This window comes from Mus caroli, chromosome 9, assembly GCF_900094665.2.
Source record: "Mus caroli chromosome 9, CAROLI_EIJ_v1.1, whole genome shotgun sequence".
In the NCBI taxonomy this organism is placed as follows: domain Eukaryota; kingdom Metazoa; phylum Chordata; class Mammalia; order Rodentia; family Muridae; genus Mus; species Mus caroli.
This window is the reverse complement of record NC_034578.1, coordinates 54,519,976-54,543,877: the sequence shown is the minus strand read 5'-3', so window position 1 is coordinate 54,543,877 and position 23,902 is coordinate 54,519,976. Positions and strand designations below refer to the sequence as shown.

General features: G+C 45.4%; 1 protein-coding gene and 2 pseudogenes across 2 annotated transcripts in view; 2 read left to right on the top strand and 1 right to left on the bottom strand.

Annotated features, from left to right (window-relative positions):
- Positions 1-1,646: 1,646 nt before the first annotated feature.
- On the bottom strand, positions 1,647-2,024 carry LOC110301036 (annotated as a pseudogene).
- A 7,967-nt stretch (positions 2,025-9,991) lies between these two features.
- LOC110301018 lies at positions 9,992-10,478 on the top strand (annotated as a pseudogene).
- Positions 10,479-11,771: 1,293 nt separating this feature from the next.
- The window catches only part of Arid3b (AT-rich interaction domain 3B), a 47,257-nt gene continuing 35,126 nt past the window's right edge, over positions 11,772-23,902 (top strand). The window contains exons 1-2 of one of the 2 annotated variants that reach the window (XM_021173050.1): positions 11,772-11,877; positions 14,334-14,935. In XM_021173050.1, coding sequence (XP_021028709.1) covers positions 14,405-14,935 — 531 coding nt within the window. In that variant the 5' untranslated portion in view covers positions 11,772-11,877; positions 14,334-14,404. Of the gene's footprint in view, positions 11,878-11,933; positions 12,084-14,333; positions 14,936-23,902 lie in introns of those variants that run through there. The other variant, XM_021173049.2, reaches the window with a different exon arrangement.

The following is a 23,902-nucleotide window of genomic DNA, read 5'->3' as shown; positions in this document are numbered from 1 at the left end:
CTCTGGCTGTCCTGGAGCTCACTTTGTAGACCAGGCTGGCCTTGAACTCAGAAATCCGCCTGCCTCTGCCTCCCGAGTGCTGGGGTTAAAGGCGTGCGCCACCACGCCCGGCAACCTCAATTTCTTAAAAAAAAAAAAAACAAGGAATTATTCTTGGGATGTGTTTTAGTGCTGATCCCAGATGTAGTGGATAAGAGTGAGTCTACTTCAGACTATTCATTACGACTGGCTATTGTTGTTTGCTTACATGCCTCTATGGGAAAACATGGTTTTGCCTTGTGTAGTTTGTCCTTGTGATCATACACTCAGTGAAGTTTCTTAAGCCTCAGGATATAAACTGTCTGATGTTCTGAATAAAGATAGCTATTGCATGAAACTTTAATCTGCCTTGTTTTTTAGGCTCCATTCTCTCAAGTTCCACAGCCTTTAGAGTTGTAAACAGAAGGGAAAAAAGAAAACTTAGTGGGGGAAATTAATGTAGCTGGGCCAAATGTATGAAGTAGGATGTGTGCCACTCTGTGCCTTCAGTGCTTTGAAGTTCCAAGATCTGGATCAGCCAAAGCCACCTTGACCAATTTTTTTCTTTTGTTGCAGAATAACCCATCTCAAAAGGTTCTGGTTAACTATAAGACAATAAATGGCATTTAGTTTTTCATTAACCTAGGAGTTTGGTGGGGAATTCTGGTGTCAGCTCAGTCAAGCCTGGATGATCAAGGATGTCATGATTTTTGTGTCCAGAGATCTGCAAACTATTTGTTCTAAGGGACCACACTTGGCCATGAGCAACTGATTAATATCAGATGGAGTGATGTCCTTGTGTGTGTTAGCCATCATATCAATTGGGAGTTATTTATGTGACAGTAGGAACATGCCCAGTAACATGAGAGGGTTAGCCCCTATTATCATGGTTCAAGCCTCTTTCCACGTCATGTTTGCTAATACCCCATTTCTTTTTTGGGGGGAGTAAGATTTATTTATTTATTTAATGTGAATACACTTTCACTTTCTTCAAACACAACAGAAGAGTGCACTGGATCCCAATACAGATGGTTGTAAGCCACCATGTGGTAGCTGGGAATTCAACTCAGGGCCTCTTGAAGAGCAGTCAGTGTTCTTAACCGATGAGCCATCTCTCCAGCACTCCCTCCCCCACCCCACCCCCATTTCTAAGAGAAGGGAAAAAGAACACTTTTCTGTCTCAACTTCTATAGAGAAGTTTTTTTTTCCTTATTGTATACTTTATTTAAAGCTACAAAAATGATAAACAATTAAAGGATAGATGATAACTGGGTACCATTAGTTAGATGTTTAAACCTTGACATATTCACAAGCTCACAGATCCTTGTTCAGCACCAACACTCTATGTAGTCAAAGTCTACTGGAATTCCAAAGTTTTTATCAATTTTACTTTCCTCAAACCCCAATTTTCCTTTGGCCCAGGATTTTATTGCAAATATGTTATCAGTCCATCGATTGACGGCTTCTTTGGCTACTTTATTTGCTTGGCATATCTCCTCCCACAACCTGTGGGTCACATGTATTTTTCTGCTTCTGCCTTAAGTTGTTCCCTTTGGTCTTGAAATGAATTAAGTTCTTTTGCAAGCATGGCTCATTCTTCCATCTCTTGCTGGCCAACTCCAGCTTTCTCAATGCTCTTCTCTAAGTCTGCATTGCTCCTGGCTTCCCTCTGACAGCTGAGAGTTCTGAGCCTCTAACTTGCGCTTCCTGGCATGAAGAGCCTTGCTTGGAAACGCCCAATAGGAATTGGACGTCCCAATCCTCTCGCAGTCAGTCATACCATCATCCACCAAGCTCTGAAGGACTTCCTTCACTGACACGGTGGTGATGCCTTTCTCTTTGGGAGCAAGCTCCTCCAGGTCTTTCCGTTGGAATACATCTTTTGTCTCAAAAAAAAAAAAAAAAAAACAAAAAAAAAAAAAAAAAAAAAAAAAAAAAAAAAAAAAAAAACACTCCATCATCCGGGTTCTCTTTTCCTTCCTACTCAGACTTCTTTTCTTTAACATGGTGGGCACACAGCGGCATCCCTGTTTGAGTCTGGCACCAACAACCGCGTGGGGTGGGAAGGACCGGAAGAAGTGCAGAGGGAGGTGCAACGGCCCCTGGCAGCCCTCCTAGGGCAGCTCTGTAGAGAAGTTTTAATCCATCAAACAAGACCTCCTAAATCTGTGTGGTCCAGATGGAATACAGACACACCATTAGCACACAGTTTTAAGCCCTCTGGCTAGAATCTTTTAGTACACACCTTTAATCCCAAACTGTCTTATTAAGGGGCAGACAAAATAAGTCAGAGAAAGATTTGACAGAGTGAATTAGAGTTAGGATAGGACCAACTTTCAGGAGAAAAGCTATTTAAGAGCAGGAGAGAGAGAGAGAGAGAGAGAGAGAGAGAGAGAGAGAGAGAGAGAGAGAGAGAGAGAACAGACAGAGAGGAGAGAAAGGAGAGGAGAGAGGAGGGTGGAGAGAGGAGAGGGAAAGAAGGAAGTGGGGGAGAAGGAGAGGGAGAGGAGAGATCAGATCATCAGTGAGTTGTGAGTTGAGGAAATGAGGAGTCAGTGCAATGAGTGCAGTGCAGTGCAGTGGAGTTGAGCTCCTTCATGAGTTCCTGCAGTTGAGCAGGCAGAAGCAGTTGAAGCTAGAGGATAAGAAGGAGCCAGATGATTAGAACAAATTGCCAGAGTCAGTTAGAGGCCACGTAGAGCAATTCAGTGAGAAGCTGAGAGAAGCCAGATTGAATCAGTCAGCTTGGGGAGAAATTTTGAGCCAGAGCAGATGATTTGAACCAGTCACCCAGAGTTCAAAAAGAACCAGAAAGGGTGAACATAAACCTCAACAGTAAACCTCTGAGATGACAATTTTTACATCAGGCAAATAAAGGTTACATTTATAAGGTAGTGACATCACCTGGGTTGCTTTCCAGAGCCCACTACTGTAACCTGAAGAGGAGCTAGAAGTTAGATGTTCCTAGGGTCCTGCAGACTGTGTGATGAAATCTAAGCCTTGATCTCAAGAGCAGTGGGAAGTCATAAGATGCTTTAGAAAGAAAAAGATCAAGCACTGAAAGACTCCGAGAGGAGCCCCTCGCTCAGGCCTCAGGATAATAGCAGATCCCCAAGAACTCACGAGAGACGAAGCTTGATGCAAACCATATGAGGCTTTATTCGGGGAAAGCCAGAGCTCTGGGGACGACTCATATCCCACACAGGGGTAGAGGAGTCGACCTCGAGGGGAAAGGGGTCCCAGTTTTTATAGGCCCTCAGGGGGAAAGGAAAAGGGGAGGAGTAGGGGATTTCCAGATCTAAACAATGTCTACTCTCAAGAAATGGGTATGGGAGGGGTACAAGGAAAGAGTCTGGTGCAGGTGCAGCAACTCCGGATTGGCCCGACTGTGGTTGCTGGGGAGATTTTCCGACTCTTCCCCAGCAACCAATATCACAAACACTTGGCAATGGGCTTCATCAGTGGGCACACACATGGGTTCAAGGAGCATTAGCAGACACGGGTTCAAGGAGTGGCCAGAGCATTGTGCACCTCTATTTTTCTAAATCAGTGACCAGGCTGGCCACAATGAAATCTATTTTGCCAATTTCAAGACTTCTGTGACCTTTTACATTCTGTCAGGATCTTTCAGCACTTTGGTTGAGAAGATAACAGCAATACTTCTAGGTTTTTTATTTTTGTTTTTTTAACTTTCTATTGATTATTTGTGACTGTCATGCCATGCACCCCAGTCCTGTTCATCTCCCCATTGCCTCATATCCACCCTTCACCCTTGTAACCTTCTATCCCCACAATAAAACACACAAAACAAATACCCCCCCAATAAATAAATAAAAATTAAAACAAGCCGGGCGTTGGTGGCACATGCCTTTAATCCCAGCACTTGGGAGGCAGAGGCAGGGGGACTTCTGAGTTCGAAGCCAGCCTGGTCTACAGAGTGAGTTCCAGGACAGCCAGGGCTACACAGAGAAACCCTGTCTCGAGAAAAAAAAAAAGTAAAAACAAAACAAAGAGAACATCTCATCATGGAAGCTGTAATGTGTCACAGTGTGTCCCACAGTATAGCCCTCTGCCTACACATCTTCACTTGCAAATGTTCACTGCAGTGAGTCATTTGTATGGTTTGAGATCTCTGACTTCGGCAATACCATCGATACTGAATCCTCACCAGGACTTCTCTTGGTTGTTCTGTTGTTGCCCTGTGTCATAGAGATCCTGCAGCTTTGGATCAGCAAGACTGGCCCTTTAATGAGCCCCAACCATTCACAGATTGCTGGGGTCCATCACCCCACAAACCCCACAAACTCTGATCTCAGTCAGACAGGGATGATTGGTTGAATGCACACCCTAAGATTGATTGATCAGGGCCATAGCTCAGAATTCGGGGGCTGAGGCTACGACCCAGAACAGTTTTCCATGTCAGCTTATAAAGGCTAAAACCACAATGAGCTCATACATGGATGCTGAAAGTGCTGCCCAGTGGTCGAGCCATTTTAGACATAACAGTTCATATTGACCTTTAATTTGATGAGTCCTACATAAAGCTTTGTGGAATTTCTTAAGATTAACAAACCTAATACAGAACATAACTGGGTAGATGGTCAGCATGACCCTGCTCTGAGTCAATTTATATTTCCATATCAGTGACTGGCAGGCATATCATAGCAACAATATGAAATAACTGGTGAGCATGGAACAAAATGGCTACAGCTATGCTAGGGGGCAGGCCTCAACAGATATTTAGGAACCTGCCAATTCTTAGGTCTAGCTGAGTTGATCAGCCTACCAGGTCTCCCTTATCCTTACCACCAGCATGAGCTCCCCAGCGCTGCTCCCGATAGGCCACCCAGTACTGCCATCAGCAGGAGGCAGGGTCAGGTCTCACGCCCTCAGGGCCGGCTCACCTGCACCCACACCTCCAGAGCCAGCGCCACTGTGCTACCCAGTCAAGGCAGGAAGCCCACTCTCCTGAGGGCTGCAGCCTGCAAGGGCTGGGACAGTCCTCTAACTCTCACAACCCTCTGGGGTGGCTCACTGGTGCCTTTGCCACCAGGGCTAGCTCCACCAGGTTGCCCAGGTAAGGTGCAAGGCCCACTCTCCTGAGTGCTACTGCTAGTGAGGAGCAGGGATAACTCTCCGGCTTTCATGGCCCTGAGGCCAGCTCCCCTGATTACCACAGGTGGAGGGGGCATATCATCACCAGCCCCCTCCCACCCTACCCCACCCCACACTCACACCACCTCACAGCAGATAAGTGACAGGGCCAGTTCTTCTTTGATCATGCCCTCAGGGTCAGCTTACCTGTGCACCGGTGACCAGGGCCAGCACTACTGTGTCCAGGCGCAGGGTCTGATCTCCCCAGTGCTGCAGCTGGTAAAGGGCCGTGAGAGCTCTCCTGCACTCATGACCCTGTGGCCAGTGGGGAAGGGAGGGATATCACCTCTGTGCCTGTGCCACCCCAAGGCAGATGAGTGGTGGGGTTAGCTCTTCTACACTCATGCCTTTGGGGCTAGCTCACTCTCACCAGGGTGAGCTCCATGCAAGACAAGGCCCAGGCCCACTTCCCTGAGTGCTGCCGCTCCCCAGTAAGAGGTGGGCCAGGTCTCTTGGGCACTGTAGCCAGTGATGGATAATGCCAGCTCTTCACATCCCCTGGATGGCCATATTCCCGACCAGGGACCTCCTCGTGTTGTCTACTGGTGATATGAGCCACAGACACTAAAACTGACCCTTGCCACTGTGCAGCCTTGGACCTAGACATGGCCATCAGTGTCATTTGGGACTGTGACTTCACCATGGCCCCAGGTGGCAGGGCTGGCCACTCACAACAGTCTCCTCCTCCTCTCCACCCTTAAGTCTCCAGTTCCATCTCTCTTCATAATGCTAAAGCTGTTCCACTTTTCTTTCTCTCCTGTCTGACTACCACATTGTGGTGGCTCTCATTGCAGGCTGGCCACATGGCTGGTGGGTTCAATGATATCCTGCATCCTCAGTGAGTGGCGTGGTGGAAGGTAAGTGTCTATGCCCTGCCTATGCCATGGCTAGAGGGCAGGTCTGTGGGCGGAATGGTGGTCTGGAGGTCTCTGTCTGCTAGGTTATGCTGTGTGGTGGTAGGCAGGGCTCTGTGTGTCTGTGGCCCACCTAGGCTGTGGGGTAGAGAGCAGGCCTGTGGCTGGCTTTCCACACGTGGTATAACTAAACACAGGTCTCTGTCTGTCTTCCTCCTCCCATGCTGTGCTGCCTGGATTTGATTTGGTTTTTAAGATTCCTAGTCATAAAGCAGCTTTGGCCACCAAGCCAGGCATCAAACTAGGATGAACAACACCACCAACAAGATGTTTCTTTGCCCATTGCCAGGGGAGAATACGTCTAAGTTTGACAGGAAGAATAGCAAAATATAACACTTGAATCACAGAGTGTTGGGTTAAGGGAAAGGCTTTTTTTTTTTTTTTTTTTTAAAGAAAATAACAGAGACAGTGCTCTGAATGTATTCCTGTAAGTTCACGAACTGGACATTGATCGTCAATGCAATCGTGATAGTAGGTGAGGATATTATATATTATGTAGGTGAGATGGGTCTGCCTCTGGGTAAGCATGATAGGTAGGCAGATTGATGTTATTGCACTGAGAGATTAGGTAGGCTTCTTATAGAACCAAGTTTGTGCCTTTCTTGCTTTTTTGCTCTTCTTTCTGCCACGGGATAATGAAGCATGAAGGCCCCAGATAGGGCCTGTCAATCTTAAGACATCCTTACATGTGTGCAGAGACAAATATGTGTGGAGGTCAGACGACAACCTCCAGTATCTTTTTCCCTCTGTGCTCTCCGTCTTGCTTTTGGATTTAGCTTGTCTCACTGGCCTGGGACTAGAATTTGGCTAGCCTCACTGGCCCCCAGCCCCTGGGATCTACCTATCTCTCTGTCTCTGCAGCACTCTGGTTACAGGCACATACCACTGTGTCCAGCTTTCCCCCACCCCCGTGGGTTCTGGAAATGGAACTAAGGTTCTGCTTGTGTACTGAGCACTTTAAAGACTTAGCTATTTTTCCAGCACCCTGTGTATTTTCTTTGTGGTTTGTTGTTTTTGTTTTTGTGTGGTTTTTGGTTTTTCAGGACAGGGTTTCTCAGCGCTGGCTGTCCTGGAACTCACTCTGTAGACCAGGCTTTTATCAAACTCACAGAGATTCACCTGCCACTTCCTCCTGAAGGCTGGGATTAAAAGCATGGGCCAACACATAAACAGTCTGGCAGTTGGTTGTTTTTTTAATGAAGCGCCCAGCCTCGGTTATTCTGTTATAGTACTCAAGACAGAGTAAGAGGCTGGAAATAAAGCTTAGAAGCAAAGTGTCTGCTTAGCGAGTACGAGGCCTGAGGTTCAATCCCCAAGAGAAGACAAAAGAAAACAAAACAAAATATACTAAGAAAGTAGGTGAAACACTAATTTGCTTGAATATTGAAAGATCCAATATTGCAAGAGGCTAACGGGAGATTTCTGAGAACTAAGAAGAGAAACTTAAGACTATATGAAAAACATTTTGCTTTGAAGAAGGAGGAGGAGAAAGAGAAGTAGAAAACAAAACAAGCTCCAGACTGGAGATGGCTTGATGGGCTATGCAAGCATGAGGCCTGGAGTCCAAATTCACAAAACCTCAGTGGTATGGCAGGGTAGAAGCAGGAGGATCTCTGGGGATTGCTGGCCACCAGCCTAATTCCAGATTCGGAGAAAGACCTTGTCTCAAGGCAATAAGGCAGAGAAGGATAAAACAGCACACCCGAGGTCCTCTTTCTGGCCTCCGTGCATATAATACCCCTCACACAAATCAAAATTAAAAACTCTAACAACTAAAACGGTTTCCTTTTTACTACCTCCTTTCAGTCACCCCTAAATGTTTCTAGTTCCAACAGTTTAATTTTGTGACTGACTTGTTTCACTCAACAAAATGTCTTTATTATATTGTAATAATCTAATTCCAAGTTGATATATATATACACATATATGTATATATATATATATGTATATACACACATATATGTATATATATGTATATACATATATATGTATATATATGTGTGTATATATATATGTATATATATATATCAATTCGGCATTCCTCTTTCTTGCTAATCATGGATCTGATAACGTCCCCCAGGTGCATGGTAAATTTCTATCAGGTAGTTAGTTGGGCTCCAAACCTGCTATCTTTCTTGATTCTCCCCTGACCTAGGCAACCAGAATACCAGCAAATCCTGGCAGCTTCACTTTCAAAATAGACCTGAAATCTGACCACTTCTCACCACCTCCAATGACATCTTCGACTTCAAGACCCCACCATCTTCCTTCAGGATTATTGCTTTTATTTTTCTCTCTCTAGCCTTATACTCTACTCTCTGTGCCACAGTGATAATTGTTCTTTTAGAGACTGAAATAAGATCAAGTGACCTTCTGGCTCAAAACTTTCCATTGGTGTTAGCAGAGACTGGCAAAATTGTTTTTATAGTCTGCAGTAGTCTGCATGGTTGAGTCCCTGGCTACTTCCTTATGAACGCTCTCTACTACTTACCTCTCATTCAGCCATAAACGTGTGTTTGCTATGAGTTTATGTTTCCTTGTTATTCTTGGTCTCTCCCTTCCTATTAACCTGTCAAGTGTGTTCTTACCTCAGAGCATTCAAATATGCTGTCTCCTCTTCTCAAACATTCTTTCTTTAAATATCCACTGGATGTGGCTCACCCCTATCATGTCAGCCCCATTTCGGTTTAAGAGCTCCTTATCAATGAGTTCTTCTCCAGCATCTAAAAATAGAAGTTGTCTGACACCGTTGTTTAATCTTTAGCCTGCTCTGTTCTGCATAGCACTTATCTGACACTATGTATTTTGCTTTCTCTCTCCAGAACCAGTAAAGATCACTGAAGGCAGGAAATGAGTTTTGCCTACTGATCAACAAATACTCAACTGAGGACCTGGCCAGGCATGTACAGGGAAGTTGGTATTTTTGATTGCCTAATTTATAAAATGGAAAGACAGAATGGGAACACATCAGAGTAGATTTCTAGATTTCACGGTATTCTACATTTTCTGTGTTTATACGGTAAGGTGAGCAGGGGAAGTGGTGTGTGAATACAGAGTCAGAGATTCATAGAGATAGTGAGTAGAAGAATAAACGTTGAAGCCGCTGCTTAGAATTCGTTTTAAATGGACAATTTGATCTCAATCTGTTCAACCAGATAATTTTCTATGACAAGATACAAGAATGAAAATTATGTAAGTCTCTTCGGGGGAACGTTAGGGTGGGGTTGAAAGACTGGGGTTGGAATGATGTGCCATTGAATCCTGGATGAGAAAGAAGGAGAGGAGGTTAATATGCAAGAGATAAGGCAGCGGCTTTCAGCAGATCGGAGTTTCTGATAAAGTTGAGGAAGAGTCATGTTACATCTCTAGAGCAAGGAGGGAGGAAATGGCTCAGTGCCCTCACACAAACTAAAAAAAAAAAAAAAAAAAAAAAAAGTAATTAAAACCATATAAGCCGGGCGGTGGTGGCGCTCGCCTTTAACCCCAGCACTTGGGAGGCAGAGGCAGGCAGATTTCTGAGTTCGAGGCCAGCCTGGTTTACAAAGTGAGTTCCAGGACAGCCAGGGCTATACAGAGAAACCCTGTCTTGAAAAACCAATAAAATAAAATAAAATAAAACCATATAAAAGTCAGCTGCAGGGCTGGTGAGATGGCTCAGTGGGTAAGAGCACCCGACTGCTCTTCCGAAGTTCCCAGAGTTCAAATCCCAGCAACCACATGGTGGCTCACAACCATCTGTAATGAGATCTGACTCCCTCTTCTGGTGCATCTGAAGACAGCTACAGTGTACTTAGATATAATAAATAAATAAATCCTAAAAAAAAAAAAAAAAAAAAAAAAAACAAAAAAAAAAAAAAAAAAAAAAAAAGTCAGCTGCAGCAGCCATCTTCCAGTAATTCGCCAAAATGACGAACACAAAGGGAAAAAGGAGAGTCACCCAGTATATATATGTTCTCTAGGCCTTTTAGGAAACATGGCGTTCGTTGTTCCTTTGGCCACGTACATGCGAATCTACAAGAAGGGTGATATTGTAGACATTAAGGGAATGGACACTGTTCAAAAAGGAATGCCCCATAAGTGCTACCATGGCAAAACCGGAAGAGTCTACAATGTCACCCAGCATGCCATGGGCATCATTGTAAACAAGCAAGTTAAGGGCAAAATTCTGGCCAAGAGGATCAATGTGTGGATTGAGCACATCAAGCACTTGAAGAACAGAGATAGCTTCCTGAAGCGGGTGAAGGAGAACGATCAGAAGAAGGAAGCCAAGGAGAAGGGCACTGGGTGCAGCTGAAGCACCAGCCTGCGCAACCCAGAGAAGCACACTTTGTGAGGACTAACGGAAAAGAGCCAGAGCTGCTGGAGCCCATTCCATATGAATTCATGGCCTAGTGTACAAAAAAGAAATAAGGGACCAGGACTTCAACAAAACAAAACAAAACAAACAACAACAACAAAAAACCCATAAAAGTGGGGCTGGTGAGATGGCTCAGTGGGTAAGAGCACCCGACTGCTCTTCTGAAGGTCCAGAGTTCAAATCCCAGCAACCACATGGTGGCTCACAACCATCCTTAACGAGATCTGGTGCCCTCTTCTGGAGTGTCTGAAGACAGCTACAGTGTACTTACATATAATAAATAAATAAATCTTTAAAAAAAAAAAAGTCAAGTAAATATTTAAAAAAAAAAACCCATAAAAGTCTTCATCAGGAACTGAGATGGATTAGTGAGTTAAGAGCTTGGCACCAAAGAATAAGGGTCTAAATTTGGATATCCAACGCCTCAGTAAAAAGCCAGGTGTGGTGCACACCTGCAATCCTAGCATTTCAGAAGTAGAGACAGGATTCCTGGAGCTTGATGGTCAACTACTTTTGCTGAATAGGTGAGCTACCTTTTTTCAAGAAAGAAAAGAAGGGAAGGGACAAGAAAAGCCAGTGGCAATAAGTTCTAGGTTTTGGCTGGGATTGTTTTAAGACCCAAAACTAAGCGAGCCATAGACTCTGGATCAAGGACGATGGTCAGTTGGGAGAAAGTTAAAACAAGGAGGTGCATGCATAAATTCACAGAAGTTCCCCAGAGTCAGGAGTCCCAGAAGACAAGGTTTTGTTGTTTTATTGTATAAGCGGTGCCAGGAATCAGCTTCTACCTTTGGAACCTGAAGAAAGAAAACATTAACCCCTGTGACAGGGTGAGGTTGGGGATGGATAGAGGTGGTGTTCCAGAACAGGAAAATTTCAATCCAAAAAGTGAAATTAAAAAAAAAAACTAATAAAAGGCTAGAATGCTTGATGAAGACTAGCTGAAAGTTAACACTCTTTATTCCTTTCTTTCACTTATTACAAACAATTCACAACCACGGCAGCCAGAAAACCGTGTGCTGTAGTCAGTCCTGCTCTTTTCAACTCCCCGCGAAAGCGCTCACACCGGAACTCCTCTGCGTCTGTGATCTCCCATTGGTCGAAGCCTCCGCCCGCCTTAAATGGCTTCCGCCCACGGCTTCAACCAGAGGGCGGTCTCTAGGAGTCACTTCCGTCTCGCACTACCCACCCACCCCCACTTCGTTCCCTTTTTAGCTGCTTCCGGCCTCGGGCCCCGCCCCCCATCGTGGGGCCCCGCCCCTACCTGCCCCTCCCCCGCCCCGGGCTGACGGCCGGGCCCCGCAGCACAGCTTCCGGTGCGGGCCCCGCCCCGGCTGTGGCCCCCAGCTGCGGAGGAGTTGCAGGCTCAGCTGCTACGCTGGGGTCTGAGCGGCCGCCTCCTCCCTACCCGCGAGCCCGGAACGCTGCACATAGGTGAGCGGCGCGGGTCGTGGTTCTTTCTGCCGCGGCGGGAGAGGGGCTGTGGCAGGTGGAGGGGACCGAAATGGGAGCCGAGGCAGGTGTGTAGGGGAGACGCGGGCTAGTGAAGCCGGGGTCCGCTGAGAAAAAGTGAGAGCATCGGGAGGAGCCTGGTCCTCCCGGTGTCCAAAGGAGTGGTTTGAGATAAAGAGATGGGAAAGGTAAGGGGACCCCCCCCCCCGCCCCCGGGCAACCTCAGAGCGAGCTTAGATGGGGTAATTAGAGAAGAGCCGGGAGATTGGCAAAGGGGGCTTGGTGGAAGTAAAAGTGATAGGGCTCCATTGGGTAGGAGGTAAAGAATGGAAAGAGGGGCTCGAAGGGGGTCGGGGACAGAGCAGCCAGAAACGAAGGTAAGGGAAATGGTCACCAAGGCCGGGCCCAAGCGGCAAGCAGTCCGTTGCTCTCGGTTTGGAGGTCCGGGAAGTTTAAGAACCCGATCGAGGGATGGAGAGATGAAGTTAGATTTCTGAGACGTAAATTCTCTAGATGTTAGTAGTATTGTTTGAATCCTTGGCTGCTTAGGGATTGGGATGAGATGGACTCTTCGGGAGGATGTGCCAATTGAGTTGTAAAACGGAGTCATCTCTGTCTTAATAAAAACGCTATCGGACACCCCTCTCCCTTGCTGAGGACAGCCTACCGAGAAGATGGTGCCAACCAGACAAGAAGCAGTTGTACTATGACTGGCAGGAGTTGGTTGAAATATTCCAGTTGTGTTGTTTGACTTTAAAGATTATACGAATATTTCTAAATGACCAGTGAATTGCTTGCTCTTCTTTTGTGTGCGTTTTGTTTTGGTATTTTTTTCTTTTGTCCCCAAAGTGGTTTTTATTTTAAAGGAACAGTTTTGCCAACTTTCAGGCTTCCCTACAGAATAAGAACTAACGCAGAAAGAAAGTATTGCTTCGGGCATAACTTATACTTTCCAAACTGCCAGGAGGAGGGACAGGCAGTAAGGGGCCAATTGGAATTGGAATCTTTTATCCGCCTGTGAAAGCTACAACCAAGTGCTTCTGAGAAACAAAATGAGATTTGTCTAGCATGGCTTTGGTTGGTTTTTGAACTCCCCGCCTCCCCAGCTTTAAAAATTATACTCTTTAAACGTGTAAAAATTTATATAAATCAAAGCCATTTTTTTTCTTGTTAGAGATTAGTTCTCCCATGAATTTTTGAAGATGGTAAAGGTTACATTTTCTTATCTTCCAACACAATCCTAAAACACTGGGACAATGCAAATATCAAGTCCCAACCTGCACAGTGCCGCTTCCCCTTTCATGTGGCAAACAGAAATGCAAACCCTGTTGCCAGTCCTCTTCACCCTAAAATTTGCTCTGAGGAAGACTTGTGGGAAACTATAACTTAAGTGAGGTGTGTTGAAGGGGGAGCCTGGGAAGGTTAGAGGTGGAAGGGTGTGAAAGGGATTTGTGTTTGGAGACAGATTGGCAAGAATGCAGATAACCCTGCCCCCAGGGTACTTTGGGACTGGAAGCCTTTTCTTCACTCATAGAATAAATATAGTAGAAGTGAGTCAGAAAGAAAGAGGATGTGAGGAGATTTATTTGTGGTTTATAAAAAAAGAAACATTAACTTGTTTAGACAATAGTGGTACCTGTTTCAAATTAATTAACTTTAAAATCTCCAGAGGAATTCCCCCCCCCCCCCGTTTGTTTTTGAGGGAAGCTTGCAATTCGAGACCCGCCCGCCCCCTCCTCGCATGTTTCTTTCTTTCATGTTGTTGAAACCGGATTCTTTGGGAGGCTATAATGTCCACTTAGCCTGGTTCAGTCCACTCCACAAGCTGCCCTGCAATTTGATCTGGGAAATTTGTGAAGTTTAAATCGAGAGCACTTTGCTTGGTCTTGCTTTTTCCATCAGAAGAGTCATTCTGTCTGCCTGCTACTCTGTCTGTCTACCCTAAGTGGTAACCTTCTCCAGCAGGTCTGGGAATAGAAGCCATATTCTTTTCTTTTGCAGCCGGGCCATTCTTTGCCTTCGTTAACTGCAATGTTCATAGTTATTGCCGGTTTCACAGTTCAAACCCCTGTACAGTGCAAGCCTGGTAGTTAAATGTTTGATGATGTGGAGAGTAAGAGAGAACTCAGTTATTAGCAGACTTAAATTTATCTTCTGGGTAAATTTTTCTTTCTTTTTCTTTTTTCTTTTTGAAATGCTTAAATCTGCGGCCACTGAGATTTGCACACACCCCGCTTCCCCTCTTAGCTCCTGTTCTCTTTATAACTTTCCCTCCCCACCCTCCAACCCATATGAGTTACTCATCCTGAAAGTCAGGGTTAGGAGCATTTAGTTCTCAGAGCTTTACTGCAGAAAAGAAACTCTTTTATACCTGTTTTACATAGTATTTTCCCCTCCTCTTCCTCCCTTGTGGTTTTGGTTACACACTTAAAATATAGACCCAGTGTGCCTGCTGGGCTGTGCCCAGGTTGAGAGCCATGCCAGTCTGTGGGTGAAGCCTGAGACAGTAATGGAGCCTCTGCAGCAGCAGCAGCAGCAGAAGCAGCCACAGCAGCCTCTGCTACAGATGGATGCCAGAGAGAAGCAGGGACCACAGACAAGAGAATCACAGTTCCTGTATGCCTCAAAACTAGGCACGCAGCCTGCTCTCCTTTCCATCACACCCGGGAGACCTTCTGGGAGTTCTGTTCTGGGTCCCTTAGCCAGAGTTCCACCAGCCACACCGGTGGCTCGAATGTCTGAGCAGAGCAACGTGAACTCCGAGCCTGAGGAGGAGGAAGGAGGCCTGGAAGATGGAGATGATGATGTTGCAGAGGTGGCTGAAAAAGAGGCCCAGGCTGCTTCCAAATATTTCCACATGCAAAAAGTAACTCGCCAAGAACCCAGAGCAACACCCATGTCCAGCCTGCTTCCAGTACCTGGACTTTCACCACAGGGACAACAGACTAAAGAAGACCATACCAAAGATGCTTCCAAGGCCCCGCCCTCTGTGTCCACAGCTGGACAGCCGAGCTGGAGTCTGGATGAGCAGCTTAAGCAGGTCAGTCTTTCTGCTGTGAGAACCCATTTGTTGTGCCTGTAGGGCAGCCGCAGAGGGTGTAGGATGGGTGCGAACTGAAACTGTGCCTTCTCACCCCACATCACTGACCTAGGGATGAAAACAAGGACGTTTTTCTCAGCATTTGTTTGCTCGAACTGAGGGTGTTGCTCCATGATAGTGTAAGACCCTACATTTAATTTCTAGGACCACAAAAAGTTAAGCCATGGTTCTTTTTCATCAAAGTACTAGAGTATATAAGTTACTCGTAATGTAGTTTATTCCAATTTTCTGTTAAAGACTCTCCTTTATTTTTTGAAGGAAGAATGAGATAACAACTGTGTTTCATTATAACTATATGAGAACCAAAGTGGTTAGCTCACACTTGTAATTCCAACATTCAGGAGGTGGAGGAAGAAGAGGCTCACCATGAGTTTTAGAGTGAACTCTGACTCAAAAAGCTGAAGATAATAACAAGAATAGTAATAGTAATAATAATAAAAAAATTAAAAGCGTTGGGTGTGGTAGTATACATTTTTAATCTCAGGACTCAGTAGGCGGAGGCAAACAGATCTCAGTGAATTCAAGGCCAGCCTGGTCTGTATACTGAGTTCCAGGCCAGCCAGGGCTTTATAGTGAGATCTTGTCTAAAAGAATTTAAATAATGAAGTTCATGGTTCTAATTAGTTTTCTAGAAAGATATTTCTCTAAGAGTTTTTTAGCTCCAAGCAAACCCAAGATCATGTTCTTTTGTTGTTTAGAAGTCGAAGATAACAGATTAAGCACTTATGCGTATTTCTCAAGAGCCTTACAGACGTGACTTTGTTTATCTGATTAGAAATAGGGAAGGGAGACCCCAGAATTTCCTTTGTACCCAAAGAAAGTTAAAATTAGTTCCAAACCTGATTGCATATCAGTCTCAGTTGTGGGGAGTTTACTAGTTTCTTCAGGAGGGTGGGGCTAGAGGTGCTAGGGATGCGAGGGCCTCCAGCTTGCTAGTAGGACACTTTTTATATAGGCGGACAGTGGAGTCCTAATAGTGAATCATTTTGGAGGGTGGAGCCTGTGGAATCTCTTCTCAACTAAGTCTTTGTCTTCGTAGTTTCTCTGTGACTTGCACTGCAGGTTTTCACTATTCAGAGTATGAGAGTAATGACAAATTGTTCCAGGGTGACTTGCTGGCACTATAGACAGGACATTTATGATAAGGCCTTTAGTACCTAGATTTTCTGAGATCACAGATTTACTGTGTGGTCCAGTGGTGCTACTCAGTAGCCATTTGTAAAGAGCTATAGCTCACAAAAGGGCACCTGGGAACTCATAAGGAGAAAGGTCCTTTGGAGGCTGAAAAGTCAGGCCCTGTTTCCTCATAGAGCCCTGTGCCATTTTTTTTTGCTCGAGTTTTAGAACAGCAGCGTCAGCAGTAGGTTCTGATCCCATCCCTTCCGTGTCTAGTCAGGGATCTTCTGGTAGCATTCTAAATTGTTCTGAGCTTCTGTTTTCTCAACTGTAGATTGAAAATAATGAAGGTAAGTATAGCTTATATTCACAAACTCCAAATTTGTAAGGCTGAGGCAATCAATTATCATGAGTTTGATGCCATCCAGGGGTGCAGAGTAAGTACTAGGCTATCCTGAGGCACAAAGGTTAAAAACAGTACTGTTTTTAAGAGAGTACGTGAGCCATGTGAATGCATGCCTGTCTGGTAACCAAGCACGTGGCGGATGTGCTGTGGGAGTTGTTTCGTACAATATCCACATCGTAAGAGGCATACCTTTGAAGCAGAGAAGGTACTGGGAGACACAGATCACTTGAGGTAGCAGCAGAGCTAAGTCTAGAATCAGAATCCCAGCTTCCACGACAGCAGCGCGCTGGCCACCAGCCCAGATCTGCCTCCTGGCTGATTTCTCTGGTTAGTAAAACATCTGTGAGTTGCCGGCAGCCCCTGCACTACTGTGTGGTTGGCACTGTTCCATGGTGGCCGCTGAGTCAGCTCGTAGCGGGAACCGCCCTTACAGCGCTGGGAAAGTTCAGGCCCGAGGCTGCTGCTGCCCCCCCCCCCCTGCCTTGGCAGCTGGCCAGCCTCTGTGTGTGCGGTCATTCCTAGAAAGTGCAGCCTGTGTGTGTGTGTGTGTGTGTGTGTGTGTGTGTGTGTAACAAGTGGAGCTCCAGAGCCTGTCTGTCTTCAGGAAGTGCAGCAGGTGTTGAGGTCAAGCTATTAGAGCTTTGAAAAAAGAGACTCTTCAGGACTGGCGTGTGCGTGCACACGTGTGTGCTGTGGCAGGGCGCCCGGCCCTGCATTCTGTATGGCAGCTGCCCCGTGGCTGCACAGCTCAGTGCTCTGGAGGCTGGCTGTTGGCAGCTCAAACACTCTGAGTTCATTTAAGTTTCTGAGGCATACAAACTAAATATAGACTGTTGGCAGAACACCTGCCAAAAATGTTTTCACAAATGCCAGAGTAGCTAAGCCTAATATTTCATTCTGTATTTACCTTCCTTCTGAATATAGGGAAGAACTCTGTTGGGACAGAAGGTGAGACAATGGGTGACAAATGTCTTACAGCCTTTGAGGCCATTTCTTGTTTCTCTTGTAGATTTAGTTTTTCAGCTTGGTCTGTGAGCTTCTCTGTTACTTGTTTTTGTGTGTAAGTGCTAAAGTTTTATTACATTCTGGTTTGTGGTGTGTGTACATGGTAATATTCATGCTATAGCGGATATGGTGATCAGAGGAGAACGTGCTGGAGTTCCTTTTCTCTTTACACACACTGTGGGGCTCAGGGATAGAACCAAGGCTGCTTAGTGGTAGGTGCCTTGCCAGATGAGTCACCTTCCCCATCCTCTTCCCTTGTTTTAACCTTGCTTTAATTAACTTTAAATTGTGTGGGGTTGGGGGTGTGTGGGGTGGGTGGGTATATGTGTGGGGGTGCATGCCACAGTGCTCACTCATGTAGAGGTCAGAGAACAGAGGAGTCGCCCTCAGTTCTCTCTGTCCGCCAGGATCCAACTCAGGTTAGGAGGTAGGGAGGCAGGTGCCTTTGCCAGCCCTTAAACATGGCTTTAAAGGACTAAGTAATGTGCATGAGATCCTTTTTTAATGTTTTTAATTGTGCTTTGGACAGAAGACTAAAAGCAGAGCTTTGAGAGAGAGCCTGTAAAAACCTGGAGTCAGCCCTGGAGACCGGCTGGTTGAAGCTGGTTGAGACCGGCTGGCTGGTTTTGTTCTTCTGCCTTTTGTTCTTTAAGTAATTAACTTTTGGAGAGTGGAAGTTAAGTAGCACTTGCTCCAGCAACAATTCAAAGATCTTTCCCAGTTGACACAGGATCTTAATTGTTAATGAGTTATAGTAGCCTTTATTCTAACCGTATATTTGGGCAGAGTCTTTGTGCCCTGGGTGTTTGCTACAGGCAAGTCTCCTCCCTCAGGGAGCCAGATGCCTAGCAGGGGTGCTGCAGCAGCCTCTAGGTAGGGTTGGAAGTGGGAGGTAGTAAATTAACTCCTCCCCACGTCAGCTCAAACCCTGCCCAATCCGTTCTGTGATGCAAATACTCTAAAACAGATGATTTTCTCAACATTCTGTTACATACCAAAGTAGAAGAGATGATCACCACCCCACCCCCCAACACACACACACACCTTTGTACACATAGTGGAGAATTCTTGAAAAATGTTTTACAGGAGTCGGTGAGGGCTGGGCAGGTATTTGCAAACTGAAACACTTGAGAGTGGTACACTTATGCTGTTTCTGAAATCCTGTGCTTACAGCACATAGAGTCAAAATTACCTCATGGATTCTCTTCTCAAAGCAAGCCTTGCAAAATATTTGCTTCTCAAGGCCTGGCTCATTCTCTGGCACCAGGGTGATGGGAAGATGGGTAACTGTGGAACCTAGCATTCTAAACCCACCGGATTTCTATGGGCAGAGTAAATAATTGTAAAACAAGACAACAAAGGACTGAGTGTCCCTTTTCTCAAAGGAGATCACACAGCCGGCATGGGGGTATGGGGGGCTGTGCTGCCTTTAGGGGTGGTCTTCTGCTGCCTGGATAGTGGGGGTTTCAGCAATACAGGCTTTGTCTTGAGCCCATTAATGGAGCTAGGCTTCCTTCCACAGAGCAGGAAGATGAGGGGCCGTTTGATAGGCATGCGGGGCCAGTGTGTGTATGATTGGTTTTCTGCAGTGCAGACCACTGAGATTTACTAGGGTTCATTGCTCAATAAAGATTGACCCCCCCCCCCAATCCCTTGTGTTGTACAAGGTTTTGTTTAGAGTTGCCCTTCTAGCATGGAAGAGTCTTAATTTCAGAAAATTTGCAACGGAAAAGTTGATAACCCTTCTTAAATTCTGCTCATCACATGTTAATGAGAACATGGGGTCGCCTGCTTTGAACACCTAGAAGCTGTTTGCTGCCTTTTCAGCCTTCTGACAGCACCTCTGCGGGATAGATGCAGAGGAAGCCCCAAGGCAGGTGGGAAGGTGATAAGTGCTGGAAGATTACTTGAGAAGAAGCAGCTTGGTTTAGAGTTTGTTTTGTTTTAATAAATCATTGCACTCGAGGGCAGCTAATAGCACAGAAATGGAAACTGGGCTCTGGTGAGATTCAGTTGGCAGAGTGCTCAGACCTCGAGCTTGGTCCGCAGTGACACATTGTGCCCTTGATAACACATTTCTGCGGTTCAGCATGTAGGAGGTTAAAAAAAAAAATCAAAATTTCAAAATAATCTTCAGCTGTGTAGTTGAGCTTGAGGGCACACTGTGTTTCATAAGACTCTGTCTCAGAAAATAAGTAAATAAATCGGAAAACAAAAATCAAGGCTAGTCTTGTCTTCTTATGAGAGATTAATTCCCGCTGGGTAATTAGCTTGGAGTGAGACATCTGTCTTTTTCCTCTAATGCTCTGACAAACTGATCTCCAGGATCTATCCCTCTGGGTGTGGATCCATCAGTAGACCTACAGTGCTTGGTACATACTTGCTAAGTACTTCATGTAAAACATTTGAGGGGTTCTGCAAAACTTGTTTAAACTGTTGCCTAGAAAGAAAAGGTGGTAGGCTCTCTCCACTTCCTCAGTAGTGTGTCTTCAGGCCCTCAGTATCTGGAATCATAGTCTGTCTAGATCAGTGGCTGTCAGTAGGAGCTGATCTTTTTACTGCTCCACCAGACACTTAGCAGTGTCAAGAAATGTTGTGGTATCTGCCTCTGGAATCAGGAGTGCTCCTAGTAGCCTCTAAGAGCCATGAGGGCTGCTAAGCACCCCACAGACTGTTGGACAAGCCTTGCTCTCCTCTCCTAACCAAGAACTGTCTGGCTGAAAGTGCTAGAGTGCAGAACTCTGCTTGCTGCTGGTGGTTTCATTAGGCAGAATGTAGGCTGTGCTTTCAAAGGCTGCTGCTGTTCCTGCTTCCATCTCAGTAGCTGAGGAGTTTGGGAGCCTTCAGTTTTCTTTTGTGCTAGTTCTTGCTTACTTAATTTTTTCTTTGCTTTGTTTGATTTTTGAAACAGGTCTTTCTGTGTATGCCTTCTTTTTGATTTGGGGGTTTTGTTTTGTTTTCAAGACAGGGTTTCTCTGTGTAGCCCTGGCTGTTCTAGAACTCTCTCTATATAGACCAGGGTAGCCTTGAACACAGAGATCTGCCTACCTACATCACCACTACCTGGCCTCTTTCTTGTCTTTTTGGGATTAAAGGCATGTGCTACCATGCCCGGCTTAATTCTATTTTTGAAGTCCATTTTGAGTTTATGGCCTTTGGTAGTCATCACAGTGAATACACTGGGCTTGAGAGAGGATTGGGCTCTAGAACTTGAGGTCTCTTAATTGGCTCTTCAGCCCAGCCCTGTGATATTTATGGCAATTTATGAAGGAGCTTGGTTGCCCTTCCAGACATTAACCCACAAAGATTAAGGCGGATACTTTACAACTGCAATTTACTGGCAGATTTGATTTTGAGAGGCAGGAAGTGTGACTCTAGGTCACTTGTTTGTCACCATGCTTTCAGCAAGCACTGTAGCCATCTCTGCTCAGCCCATGCAGACAGCTTCTCCTGAGGAGTGGTAGTCCTCTCCCGCCATCCTTGGGGTTGTTGTATAGGAGCTACAAGGTAGAAGAAAAAACAGAAATGTGAAAGATCTTCGCAAAATGCATGTAAAGTCCAAAGTTAGGTTGAACTGTCACTAAATCCTAGATTCTTAGGCTCTAATTCCCAGTCCTTACTGCCTTGGTAGATAAGATACTTCTATCTGAGGACAGTTCTCTAGGTTTTCTAGAGCTGGCCAAGCACAACTCTTGTAGAGTCCCTGAGACCTCCCAGGCTGTGGAGACATAAACCATGGTGCTCTGCTGTGCTTCTGAGGTTAGCACAGGGATCTGTGAGTGTTACGTAATGGGTTGCTGGGGGGGTTAGGTCCCACTCTCTCCTAGAGTTAGGTGCCTTGCTCCTTCAGTGAAGCCCTCTATTTTCTCACTCTTTAGACTCCTCTCTTCTGAATCATTCTCTGCAATTAAACATCTTCTCTCAAACTTAAAAAGAAAATACTGTAGTCTTCAAATCCACATATCATGTGATTGTTGAGAAGACGTGAGTTTGCTTTTTAAAGCAACCTGTGCCATGCATGTCCCCAGTAATGGTTTCTCAGAGGACTTGGGCACCTTACTTTTCATCTCATCACCCTTGCCAACGCACTCCAACAGGAACCCCTGCCCTTTCATTCTTGCTAAGGTTTCTTTCTTTCTTTCTTTTTTTTTTAAAGATTTATTTGTTTATTTTATGTATACGAATACACTGTAACTGCCTTTAGACACACCAGAAGAGGGCATTGGATCCCATTACAGATGGTTGTGAGCCACCATGTGATTGTTGGGATTTGAACTCAGTACCTTAGGAAGAGCAGTCAGTGCTCAGCGGTTGCTGAGCCATCTCTCCAGCCCCTTGCTAAGGTTTCTAATGGCCTCCATATTACCTAGTCCAGGCTTCCCTGACCTCATTTGATACTTAAGAAGAGGGCTGGATAGTAGTAACCATTCCTTCCTTGAAATATTCTGTTCTTTCTGCTTATTTTTCTTTATCCCTGTAATCTTTCTTTTCCCCTAGTTCTCCAGGTCTCACTCTCAGCCGCCTTTGCTTATGTCATCCTTGGGAGGCTTTTATTTGGATTTCCAATATATGTTATTTGAATCTGTGCTTCGAGTCTGAGATCAGTGTATATAATCCCAACTGCCTGTTAAACATTTTCATTCATATCCCATTCACAACCAGTGGTGGTGGTATACATCTTTAATTACAGCACTTGGGAGGCAGAGGCAGGGGGATCTCTGAGTTTGAGGCCAGCCTGATCTATAGCATGAGTTTCAGGACAGCCTGAGCTACACAGAGAAACCCTGTCTTGAAAAACCAAGATAGGGGGCTGGTGAGATGGTTCAGTGGGTAAGAGCACCGACTGCTCTTCCAAAGGTACTGAGTTCAAATCCCAGCAACCACATGGCGGCTCACAACCATAATGAGATCTGATACCCTCTTCTGGTGCGTTTGAAGACAGCTACAGCGAACTTATACTAATAAATAAATCTTTAAAAAAAAAAAGAAAAACCAAGATAGATAGATAATAGATAGGTAGGTAAGTAGGTAGGTAGATAGATAGATAGATAGATATCCTACTCACATCTCAAATTTAATACATGGAAAACAACTAAAAGCAATTTTTAAAGAAACAGCACTCAAGTCTGAAGTAACCTAAGTTGTTGTCCAGCTTGCTATGTAGCTGGGGCTGCCCTTGGGCTCTGGATCCTTCTGCATCCACTCCCCAAGCTCTGGTAAAGCTGAACTCTTAGTTAATACCCTCCCCAATAATCATTTTCTCTTTGACTTTTCTTCTCAGAGAAACGGCCTCGCTAGGCACTTGGAGCCGGGTTGTTTCTCGCCTGCCCTCTGTCGCTCCCTGTTGCAGCCCTTTACCAAAGCTCATCCTCAGTCTTCCCATCCAGCATCTAGAACTCTCTCTGCCTGCCCTTGTCTGCCGTCACTGCCTGCCTCCTCCAAGTCTGCTCACCCACTCCGATCCACTCGCCACAGCCTGGAGTGACTTAAGGCAGGGTGTGGCACTGCCTTCATCCCCCCACACTTAGGCCGGGTGTGTGTCCTAATTATAGAATTGAGAATCTGCGTGATCTAAGGCCCACTTCACCGTCTTTAGCCTTGACTTTAGTAATCTCTCGTCTTGTCACCTTGTTGGCACTGTGGCCTTTGCTTGAGCAGCCTTGCCCAGGCTCTTTGTCTCCCCAGTTCTCCATCATAACTGTCATTTACTCTGACGCCTTATCCTCACCCTCGGTGCAGGATCAGGTTCTCCCTATGCTGCCGTTGAACGTTAGGGTTTACATATTTCATATTTGTGTTGGTTTGTTGGCTGATGTCTAATTCTTAGACCAGAACAATGGTTCTCAACCTTCCTAGTGCTGTGACCCTTTAATATAGTCAGTTCCTCATGTTGTGCTGACCCCCTAACTATAAAGTTATTTTGTTGCTCCTTTGTATCTGTAATTTTGCTATTCTAATGAATTGCAATGTAAGTGTTCTGATATGCAGGATATATCTGATGTGAGACCCCTGTGAAAGGGTCATTCGACTTCCAGTTTGAGACCCACAGGTTGAGAGCCACTGGACTAGATAGATGCTCAGCTCCAAGAGCACTGGAGCTCAGCTCCAAGAGCACTTTTGTGTTCCAGCAGACAATGCACTAGGCACTTGATATTTTGCTACTTCTACTTTCTTTTAATTCACCCTGCTTCTATGTCACTGGTTCCATTTCGTGCGGTGTGCAGGGTGTCGATGTTAGCCTCAATTGCTCTGAACCTTTTTTATTTTTTTATTTATTTTTTTTATTTTTTTGGTTTTTCGAGACAGGGTTTCTCTGTGTAGCCCTGGCTGTCCTGGAACTCACTTTGTAGACCAGGCTGGCCTCGAACTCAGAAATCCAC